General features: G+C 45.0%; 1 protein-coding gene across 2 annotated transcripts in view; it reads left to right on the forward strand.

Moving 5' to 3' along the window:
- The window catches only part of LOC120764895 (Golgi phosphoprotein 3-like), a 144,700-nt gene extending 137,516 nt beyond the window's left edge, over positions 1–7,184 (forward strand). For both annotated transcript variants that reach the window (XM_040089016.2, XM_040089017.2), the window contains one exon: positions 4,807–7,184. In XM_040089016.2, coding sequence (XP_039944950.1) covers positions 4,807–5,231 — 425 coding nt within the window. In that variant the 3' untranslated portion in view covers positions 5,232–7,184. The remainder of the gene's footprint in view (positions 1–4,806) is intronic.
- The last annotated feature ends 4,289 nt before the right edge of the window (positions 7,185–11,473 follow it).

The raw sequence follows: 11,473 nt of genomic DNA on the forward strand, positions 1-11,473 counted from the left end.
GCTTTACAATCAATTCCCCGCTGCTTATGAATCTGAGAAACAACCTTCACGAGAGCTTCCATCCTCTGCGTGGGTCCGGAGGCGTCCCTCCCGCCGAGCTGGACCAGCCGCTCGGCCGTCGTTCACCCGTCCAGGCGACTCCTGTTCTCCCAGGCAACTCCCGGGGTTTCGGCACCACTTGTTACCTCCGCTGAGGTGTAGCGACCTGGTTCAGGAACGACACGGCAGCCACACCCAGGCTGCTCGGACCACCAGCTCACAGACACCAGTGTGGTGGACGGCTAATGGCGTTTATTAACTGGTTACATGGAGTTATAAAACCTCTGTTTGCTACATCACTTCCGTCTGCTTACGTTACAAGTTAGGTGTTGCTTACCTTATCAAGGACACTAACCAACTAAGAATTGAGGGAGGGGTTCTGTCTGCCTGTACAACGCGATATCTTCCGACCGCCTGTCCCTAATCTCCCACACACTTGAGTTCTCAGACGATCCACAAACTGCAAGAAACTCTCTGAAGGAGACTGTTTAATGTTGACATAACTGCTCTTTATCTCAGTTGATGGAATTTGATAAAAAGTTTTTTCTGCTACATTACAAATCTTATCTAAAACTGAGTTGGATAATAATCGGGTTTGCTCCTCCGGAGCACTATAATCACTTTCACCGCACAAATGGTCATGTGTGATGTCACTATAATCGCTGTCCTGAGCATCAGGAGTTTGCTGAATTTCCTGCAATACTGTTTTCAAAGCTTTTTTCCATAATCCTTCCCATAGGTCATACTCTGAGGGAGTTAATAGGCATCTAAATAAATCTTTAATGTCACTGGGTAGCATCTCATTTGAATTGAAGGTAGCTTTCATCATGCCCTTAAATATTTCACTGGATCTCCCAAATTGTTTCTGCATTTTACACAGCTCTTTTTTATCTTGGTATGAAAAAGGCAGATACTGTCTGCGCACGTCTTTTGCCTACATATACTACAGGAGCCACAGATGGAATGCCTTGCTGATCGTTATTCTGAGTTGCTAAAAATCCTGCTGCTTCTCCATTGCCCAGGCAGCCAGGGGGTGTTGTCCCCCACCCCTCCCTGGGGTCCTGCAACAGGCAGCTCCTCCCTCCTCCCCCAGGGCCCCAGGCTGAGCTGGTCCTTAGCCCTTGCTGCGGGAGGGCCACCCCCCCCCCCCCCCCCCCCCCCCCCCCCCCCCCCCCGCTGCTGCAAGCTGGCAGCTGCTCTTCATTATCTTTCCCCCCAGCCATGCTGGGACTGGTGATTGCAAGAGATCCTCCCCCCTCCCCCTTTGCGTGGCCGCTCGGAAAGAGGGGGAGGCACTGGGGGGAAGGGTGGGGGATTGGATGAGAGATATGGAGTTGGGGTGGGGATTGGGGGGAAGAAGGGATAGTGGGAAGGAGGAGGAAGAATATGGCATCCGCCCTCAGGGGCCACCACGTGGTGCGGGCCCCCCAGGGTCTCAGCCAGGCGACCAGAGCCCCAAGAGGAAAACACTGCATCTTGCTGAGAAAAAACAGGTGGGAGAGGAGGATATAAGGAAGATGGGTGAGATTTGAGGAGCAGAATCCAGTATGGAATTAGGGAATCCCTGCTTCTCAGGAACAGGGAATTGCTGAGAGGTTTTGCATGACTGTCTGCTATTTTCTGCTTCTAACAGCTTCTTGCATACTTGTAAGAATCTTGGAATAAATAAAGAGATTTTTGTTTTCCCCATTTTCAACCTTTTAAGTTATTAATTTTTCCGCATCATCCCAAAATGAAACAGAATTTATATCTTGTAAAGCAATATCTGGGACCTCCACTGACAGCCAGCAGATAAATTTTGTTAATAGCTTATTAGAGATTCATACATCTGTTAAAATGCTTCTAAGTTGTTCCAAAGCACTCTTTTGATTAATCGATAGACGTATGCCCATGTTTCTGATGTTTTAAAAGGCAAACTGTTTGAAAAATCTAACCCCTGACGTGAAAAAAACCTAAAGATGCCACGTCCCGCTTCTCCAAGATAAGAGGGAGGGTGGGCGGCTCGTGGCTTGAGGTGGCCCTCTCTAGCCGCTTCTCCCGACTGCGGGGGCATGGGCAGGGGGGCGTCCCAGCGCTGGCCTCAGTCCCGGGACCTTCCTGTAGCAAGTCCACCCCAAAAACAAATGTGGTTTCCCCCCGTACGGAACGCCAGCCGTTCTGCAGAGAAAAAAAAAAAAAAAAAAAATCTAACCGCGTTACGCAAACACACTGCGGCGCAGAGTCCTAGTGCCCTCCCACTATTAAACTATAGGGATCTTCTAGCGGACCCTGGAGCACGGTGCTGCTGCCATCAGGGTTTTCTGTCTCAAGTCGACTCACTTTTGGCGTGAAAGCGAGCTCCCGACCCTTCCTAACACTCCCAGCTGTGCAAAAACAGCCGATAGTGACCAGGTAGTTGTACCTCCCAAACAGCTTTTTTAACCCCTTAAATAGGGAGTCACGCTTCATGCATGGGCTTATTAATATTTTATAACAAACCCACATTGGGGGCCAACTGAAAATATACTCTCTCTTGCCACCCCCCGGCTCTCGCTAGCTCAGTTGTTCAGGGGTTTTAGGGAAATATATTTCATAGAGACAGAATAAAGATTTCAAAAGAGTGGCTCTCACCCCCTGGCTTCCGTCCAAGCTTTATTCTCGATGTGATGTTCCAGGAGCCTGAGAAGAGAGAGAGCGACCAGGAAGAGACAGGGGTTTATCTAGTTTTGGGCCAAGGAAAGATATTGGCCCTGAGCCAATAGGGTCAGGAGTAAGTATGATAGAGAGGAAGGGTTAAACCACATAGCACAGGCTTCAGGGGGACTCTGAGGGGAAAAACCATTCCTCAGAGGAACTGTCCTAGGGTAACTTTATGATGCCTGTATCCCCAATCGTCTGTTCTGTTTGTGCTGTATATTGAGTCCTGTGCCTTTAAGACTGGTTCTAAGAGCAAGGAGAAGCGCGGAGTTTGTTTTGAGAAAACTGCCCGACTCCCCCACATTCTTCTGCGGACGGGGTGTTCGGCGGAGGCTTGGAGAGACTGCAGGACAGAGATTTTTTTCTTTGCTTTTAGTTAGTTTCAGCTAGCTAGGGCAGAGAATTTCCCTGGACTGTTTTTTTCCTTTTTCTTGGAACTGTTTAAACCTGCTCTGGACTGAAAACCCAGGGGAGCACTGGGGGCTGCACCTGCGGCCCACCGGGGCCTGGACCTCGGCATTTTCCAGCAGCGTCGGAGGGAGTGGGACTGAGGAGACGCTGAGAGAGAGAGCCGAGCTACACCCACGGCAAGGACTTTCTCAATTTGCCATCTCACTTCAGAAGGAGAGGTTTTATTGTTTCATACTATTCATTCTTTATACTTGTATGCACTTTATTTGTTTAGTAAAATAGTTTTTTCCACTTTTCTCCAAAGAGGGTTTTGGTTTTTTTTTCCGGACCGGTTGGAGGGAGGGGCCATGTGGGTTTGCTTCCTTAGAGGGATCCTATACAGGGGTTTTCTCCCAAATTTGTCCCAAACCAGGACAGGAACACAACAGATAACCACCCTGATACCTACCCTAGAGAATAAGGATACTGCCCCACAGCCTGAGCCTTCCCCACAGCCTGACCCTGCCCCACAGCCTGCCTCAGAAACAAACCACCCAGATTGAGTGAAGGAGATACGTGAGATGGGCAGATGCTGAGGGAGTACATTTCCACTGTAGTGGCCTCATTAGCCCCACTTGGTGGGAAACCCTCCCCCTACCCTGACAAAGGAGAGTCCGATGATGCAGCCCCATCAGAAGAGGGGCAACTATTACAGTATGTAGATGACCTCCTAATAGCTACTCAAACCCAAGAGGCATGCATAGACTGGACGAAGGAAACAGAGACCTTCAACGGACAGAAGAAGCTACCCGAGCCTTCAACCAATTAAAGAAAGCCCTTATGTCAGCCCTGTTATTCCTTTCCCCATACCTCTGCCTGAAAGCCCTTTTAAGCCCTTTCAGCTGAATTTTAAGTGCTGAAGAAGCCCCAACGGCCGGACAGGGCTGGCCTAGCTGCAGCAGGGCAGGCTGAGGAGCTCAGAATTCCTGGGCACATGAGCAGATGATGGTAGATTTTCCAGGACAGGACTTTTCTGGTGACAATGAACTCCTCCCACAGCAAGCAGCAGCCTGGCTGTCCTCTCTCCGATGCCGAGAACAAGCAAAACCAAGCTGACCCCAGCTCTGTCCTTTTCCTGCCCCAAAACTTGTGTGATCTTCCCCCTCCCAAGGCCACCTCTTTTGTGTTGGCCAAGCACCCATAAGCACCAGCAGTCTCCTAGCAACTTATGGGGAAAAATTCTATAAGTAAAAAAAAAAGGAACAAACCTAACCCTGAACAGTGTTGCTTATCTCTGTGGCAGAAAGAATGGCAATGACACTTGTTCCAGCTTCTGAATTGATAAAAGCCTGGAAGTAGACAAATGGACAAGATTGGAGAAGATGCTTATTTTTTGTTTGTATCTCTTTCTTCATAGCTGTGTGTGGTGTTTTGTTTGGTGGTTTGTTTTGGAGGCTTATGGGGCTTTTTATTTCCCTTCAGTACAAGAGCAGTTATTTGTCATAACCCTAATCAAGACATGGCTTAGTAGCATTTTGTCCAAACTTTAAATACTGACATGAGCACAATATCTTAGTGTAATAGTCAGCTATATTAATTTGACAGATCATTCTGCAGTGAGTGGGGGAGAGAATCACTGTAATAATCCAGCTTAAAATTTGCCTGACTCTTGGCTTTTTCTCTTTTTTTTTTTTATTTTAGGTGAAACATGGAACCCATTGAAGTTGCATTACCAATTACGAAATGTCCGTGAACGGTTAGCAAAAAATCTAGTGGAAAAAGGTGTATTGACCACAGAAAAACAAAACTTCCTTCTTTTTGACATGACTACACACCCTCTCACCAACAACAATATCAAACAGCGCCTCATTAAGAAGGTTCAAGAAGCAGTTCTTGACAAATGGGTTAATGACCCTCACCGCATGGAGAAGCGCTTGCTGGCACTTGTTTATTTAGCCCATGCCTCAGATGTTTTGGAGAATGCTTTTGCCCCCCTTCTGGATGAGCAGTATGATTTAGCCACAAAGAGAGTGCGGCAGCTTCTGGATTTAGACCCTGAGGTTGAATGTATGAAAGCCAACATGAATGAGGTTCTATGGGCTGTTGTAGCAGCTTTCACAAAATAACTGCATTCAGACCAAAGTGTTCTCTCTTCTTTCATGTAAACCAATTGTTTCTCTCTTATTGACTATTCATGTTTTCTGTTATTTGTACCTTCTCACATGATGAATCAACTCTTGTTTAATAGAAATTATGTAGTGAATTCCTGCCTTTTCTATTTGTATACAGGATTCTGCTGGTACAAGAGACCTTCCCATTTAAAAACAACAGAAAAGGTTTTTACTGCCATATTGGCATTCTAATTCCTATTCAGTTTTGAGTTATCTGAAATACTTTGTTTAGTCTATTTTTCATCTTACTGTTATTGAAGTGGTTTAACGTGGAAAATACCTCAAGAAGGAAATGTGCATGCAGTTGGATCACGAGTCTCAGCTGACACAGATGTGTGCATGCATCAATGCTTCTGCAGTACAACTCCTAACAGACTGAAAAAGGGCCTTTTAAAATCACCAAAGTTTCATGTTGAAGTACCTGTCAGGACATTTTATATAGAGATGTGGTTTCAATTATATTTAACAAAATTACTTTAACAACAAAAATGCCATTAAGCAGCTTTTTCAATAGTTCCTGTAAAATGCCCCATAAATTTTACTTTTCATTCAAGTCTCTTGCATACTTATGTTTGCATTAAAATTATATCTGAGTCATAAGGCTAGAGTTGAAAGGTCCAGTTTTTTCATAAATCCATTTTGGGATGGCATGCGTTCCATTATATTGTATATATAGTTCAAATTGTAAATTAACAGCTGCCCCATCTTAGTATTTTGCGAGTTTTATACCTGGTGCCCCTGATTTGCCATCAGCCATTTGATGGAAAAAAAGGCCTCCTATAAAGAGCATGTATGTGAAAGCTGTTTCCAGTGTCTACAGAGTTTGCTATCAAGGTATTCTAAGTCTATACATTGTCTTTGAGAATTACTGTCTAGAAAGAGACCATTTTCCATCATCATACCATCATTTGTACTTTTTTTCCTTCTCTTTTTTTTCCCTTCTCTTTTTTTTCCCTGCTCTATGGAAGAGACTTGTGACTAGTACAGTTCTTGACTGCAGTTTTTATGTTTGTTTGTATACAAATTAATATTTGTATCAAACCTCTCAATCTATTTTAGACTTTAAAAGCAAAAAGTCAGTTCTCCTAGGTGTTGCATTTAAATGGTTAGCAAGTGATGACTGCAGTTCAGATTATTAAAGTTTCTGTAATGGGATGCTGTGCTATATTTTAATTTTTTATATAAATTATGCTGATTAGCACACTATTGTAAAAAAATATGTAAGACTTTGTCTTTTAAAAAATGTATTGCCTTTTTGCCACTGCTTATCTCCCATTTGCTTCACAGTGCAAATATGCATTGAACAAATTAAGCACCAATCTATGTATTTTTTTCCTCATAACAATGAAGATTTATGGTGGGGCTTACAGGTGTCGAGAAACTTTTTTTGGTTAATATTCAGAGTAAGAATACTAGATGGTATATAACTTTAGAGTTGAAATTTAAGAGAGCACTTAGTCTGTATACTAGCTTTTTACCTACAGCAAATAAATTATGATCTTAAAAGTGCCTGAAACAGAGCAAGCATGTAATTTTGTTGTTGTTGTTGCTAATTAGAAAGGTTTTATTGCTTAACTGAAAGCTTTAGTTAATATTCTTCTTAGAAAGAGAGAATTTATATTAAGTAGATCAAACTGACCTAATCAGCAGTGCCACACAGCTCTGCAGGATTCATGGATGGGTTAGACTGAGTTAACTTGTGAGTGTTCAGTTGTGTCTGCCATAGGTCGGCCTCTTCTATCTTAAGCAGAACTCTACAGCCTCATGTGTGACTGGACTTCCAATTTTGCACTTAATTTTAAAGAATTTAAATGCTTTAGTAGGTGACTTGAAAATGCAACTTAAATTCATCATACCTATAGAACCTTTTTTAAAATAAAGGTTTTAAAATATAGTCCTTAACATTTAGTGGCACACTGTTCTTTTAGTTCTTGAATTATGTTTCTTTAAAAAAATTAAAGTATAACGTAACGTATTTCAAACTTTATGTTTGGGGTTAGGTTTGGTTTTGGTTTTTTTTCCTATAGAATTTTTTTCCCCCCCCCCATGAGTTGCTAAGAGACTAAATACTGATGCTTAGAGGGTGCTTGACCCACACAAAAGAAGTGGCCAAGGGTGGGGGGAAGATCACTTAAGTTTGGGAGAGGGAAAAACACAGTGCTCCAGAGCGGAGTGTGCTTTTTCCTGCTCTGGGCATCGGCGAGGCATGGTCGGGCAGCTGTTTTGCTGCGTGAAGAGTCCACTGTTAACAGAGGGTCCGGTCCTGGGAATTCTACCACCATCCATCATCCGCTTGTGTGCCCAGGAATTCGGAGCCCCTTTGCCTGCCCTGCTGGAGCTGGGTCAGCCCCATCCAGCCGTCACGGCTTCTTCAGCTCTGCTCACTTTGCCGGGACACCCCCTTGCCTGACAGGACACCCCCCTTTGCCTGCTGGGGACAACCCACCATTTCCAGCCATCAGCCCTGGAGTGTTCCACAGTTCCAGCTTGATGCTCTTGGGGAGGGGCCCAAGAGATCAGACTGCCCCGGGCTTGTGAAACAAAGCCCCTCGAGGTTCTTGGTTCTGTTTATTATTATTATTGCTGTAGTTGTTGTTGTTTGTTTGTCCTGTTATATTTACTAGTAAAGAACTGTTATTCCTTTCCCCATACCGCTGCCTGAAAAAACTCCTTTAATTTTCTAAATTATAATAACTTGAGGGGAGGGGATTTAAATTCCCCCATTCCTAGAGAGGCCCTGCCCCTCCCTAGCAGATACCTGTCTTCCAAACCTAGACACTTTGTTATACAAATAAAAAGATAAACAGTGTTCTCCTAGGTGTAAGATGCTGTGTTTAAAACTTTGAGGAGCTTGGGCATGAATTTTGGACATTTTCTTTTAAACATTTTCAAAATATGATTGCTTTAAGGGGAGGAAAAAATGAAAGTTGCTGTGTTACTCTTATATTTGAAAATTTACAGAATACTTTCTGTAACTGATAATATATGTTAACTGTTTGCTTTCATTGTCTCTCTCTCCTGTGATCTCTTTTCTCATTTTCTGCTGCTGTTTAAGAGGAGAGAAAATTAATTAGGCAGAAAAATCAGAAAAAAAATAGTGGGGTATTTGGGAGCAAGTTGAGTGCACAAAACTTTTAAAATGGCTTTGAAAATCTAAGCTATTTGAAACATTATTCAGACTAAAAGTATCTTTCATAGTCCCTGTTATAAATAAAATCGACCAAATTTAAAGTATCAAAATTTAGAATTTTATTATGAGACAAAATATCAGTCTCGGAAAGCCACAATTTAAAAGGACAGCGCCGAGCCCGGGATCGGTGCCGGGTGAACACGGATATCAAGCTCTGCCAGCCTGGTATCCCCCCCAGTTCACAATTTTTTGTCTCCAGCCACCCTTTTTTAGGATATAAAATGTAATACAAGCCATATAAATATAAGTTTTGTATAAACTAGCATGTTATAAGTTAAGTTTTGTTCAAACCAGCATATTGTGAATTAACTCAGGGGAAAGTGGCTTAACAAAACAAAGGAATTTCTCTAGCCCAAAAAGGCATGGGAGGGACACCAGAAAAACATGATTGGAATTACCAGAAAGAGGAACGAGAAAATGCCGCTGTCGGGAATCCTTGAAAGGGAATAAAAGGCGACGGAAAACGGAGATGATAGCCCGGAGAACCAGATGATTACCTTAGATCGATATCTAAATCGCCTCCGCCAGAAATTAACATCTCCACACCACACCTGGACCCAACCATAAACAGTATTGTCCTCCTCCGCTGATCTAATCAGACTCTCGGAACTCAGGCCTGCATGATTAATGAAGATGCCTCGGAGGAAGGACTGTCGAAATCCCGAGTCTCTCTCCGCGATCCAGTGTATAAAAAGAGACTGCTGCAAACCGAAAATGTGAACTTAGGGGATAACAGACTGGCAGAGTGTGTTATCACGTGTTCACCCAGCAGCGACCCCAGGCTCGACGCTGTCCTTTTAATTGTGGCTGTCCGAGACTGTCATTTTGTCTCTCAATAAAATTCTAAAATTTGATTTATTTAATTTGGTCCATCTTATTTATAACAATTCTGGTGACCCCGATGTGATTGGAGTGATACCGGGACCCCCGCCGAACCCCTGTCTCTGACCAGGAGGCGCCCTGCTGAATTCAGCGGCCTGGCGGAGCTGGGAGAGCCGGGTGGAACCGATCAACCACACGACGGACTAAAACAGCTAAAAGCCACATTTAAAAGGGAGATAGGTGAGGTCAGAGCTCTCGGGGAACTCGGGGAGGTTTGGGAAGCAGAACCTCCGGAGCCGCGGCGAAGAAAATCTACTCGTAAAAGTCTACGTGCACGAAGAGCCCGCGCAGGAAAAGGATCGTAAGTATTGCGTGGTTGAGTGGGGGTGACCGAGCGTGTGAAGTGAGACGTGATTTTATCACGAAGCAAGTGGGACCCCAAAATCGCAGTTCCACTTCCCCGCGAGGGGTGTGGTCGGTTGCGGGGGAAGCGAAAGTTTCAGGGAATAAAAACGCACCTCACACGTCAAGCCCTGAAAACTCAGGGAGTTTTGGAAGGGGGATCGGTCACAGGAAGGCTGAAAGGGAAGGGTACGTCCCTAAAAGAGTTCCGGGGACTGGTAAATTTTTCAGCCTAGGACTGGGAAAGGTCCAAGGGAGAGAATAAGGAGAAAGGAGAGCTCGCAATCACCAGAGAATACCCCGAGAGGGAACGATCACCCTTAAAGGGCCAGTATCTGGTGGACCCACACCATGGGGCAAACAAAAAGTAAAAATAGTAAAAAGGCTTCAAGAAAAGCCAAACAGAGAACCAGTAAAGGGATCCCTGAAATCCCAACTGAGAGTCCGTTGGGACGGATGTTAGAACATTGGGACGAGTGCCCCATCAGGAAAAAGAGGTCAAAAAGACAGATGGTACATTACTGTATGGAGATATGGGGAGGAGTGGAAATACGGGAACATGTAACTTGGCCTATCTTTGGGACATTTGAGGAATGGGTTTGCAAGGCACTAACACTTTATGTCAAGGAGAGGGGAAGTGAAGAAGAACAGGGATATGCAGGAATCTGGGGAAAAATCGATGCTAGACTTTTACCCGTGAAATTAAAGGGCCCTACCTCCATCTCAGGGGATAAGTGGGAACCTTTAGATAACCTTCCCCCACCTTACATAGTGTCCTCGCCCCCTCCCCTCCCAGGTCCCGATGAACCCCAAAACCCCGGGAGATTGGGAGATCCTTTGGGGCAAGGGATCCCCGGACCCTCACCCCCTCCTCCATCTGCCCCTCCGTTAAGGTCACAATCAGGGGCTCCGTTCCCACCGGTTGGGCTCCCTCCACCGCTGGAACCGGTGCCAGCTCCTCGGCCATCAGGGGGGGTGATGCAGGTTTCCCACACCCCTGCCCCACACCTTGATAGCCAGCCGCTTGAATTAGATCTTGCGGCGTTCCTTAGTCCCGCTCCCATGGCACCGCAGGTCCCGGCAGAAGCTAAGCATATCCCACCCGCTAGGAGGACTAAAAGGCAGCTAAAGAGAATGAATGAAGCAGAGAGTGAAGGGGAAAGTGAGAAGGCTAATCTTTTTCCTTTAAGAGAAGTGCCAACCGCCCCAGGAATTATCGGGTACATAAACGTCCCGATTAATACCAGTGATGTGAGAGCTTTCAAAAACGAGATGGGAAAGCTTATGGATGACCCCTTAGGAGTATCTGAAAGGCTGGATGAGTTCTTGAGAACCAGTATATATTCATATGAGGATCTCACAGCCATTCTGAGGTCTTTATTCAACACGGAAGAGAGAGAAATGATACGACAGGCAGGAATAAGGGAATGGGAGCGACGGAACCCTCAGAGTACCCCCGGAGATCAGAAATGGCCAAGCCAAGATCCCCGATGGAATGCCCAGACCGAGGAGGGTAGGAGGAATATGATCGATATGAGGAACATAATCATCCAGGGAATCAGAGAGGCCATACCCCGGGGGCAAAATCTAAGTAAGGTTTTTGGGGAGTGCCAAGGGAAAGAGGAAACCCCTACAGAATGGTTAGAAAGATTGAGAAAAAGTCTCCAAATATATTCGGGGACAGACCCTGATTCTCCTGCGGGAGAACTGGGAGAACCCAGTTTGTAGCAAAATCATGGGAAGATATACGGAAAAATTTGGAAAAGATTGAAGGGTGGCAGGA

The sequence above is a fragment of the Hirundo rustica genome, chromosome W (assembly GCF_015227805.2).
Source record: "Hirundo rustica isolate bHirRus1 chromosome W, bHirRus1.pri.v3, whole genome shotgun sequence".
Lineage (NCBI taxonomy): Eukaryota > Metazoa > Chordata > Aves > Passeriformes > Hirundinidae > Hirundo > Hirundo rustica.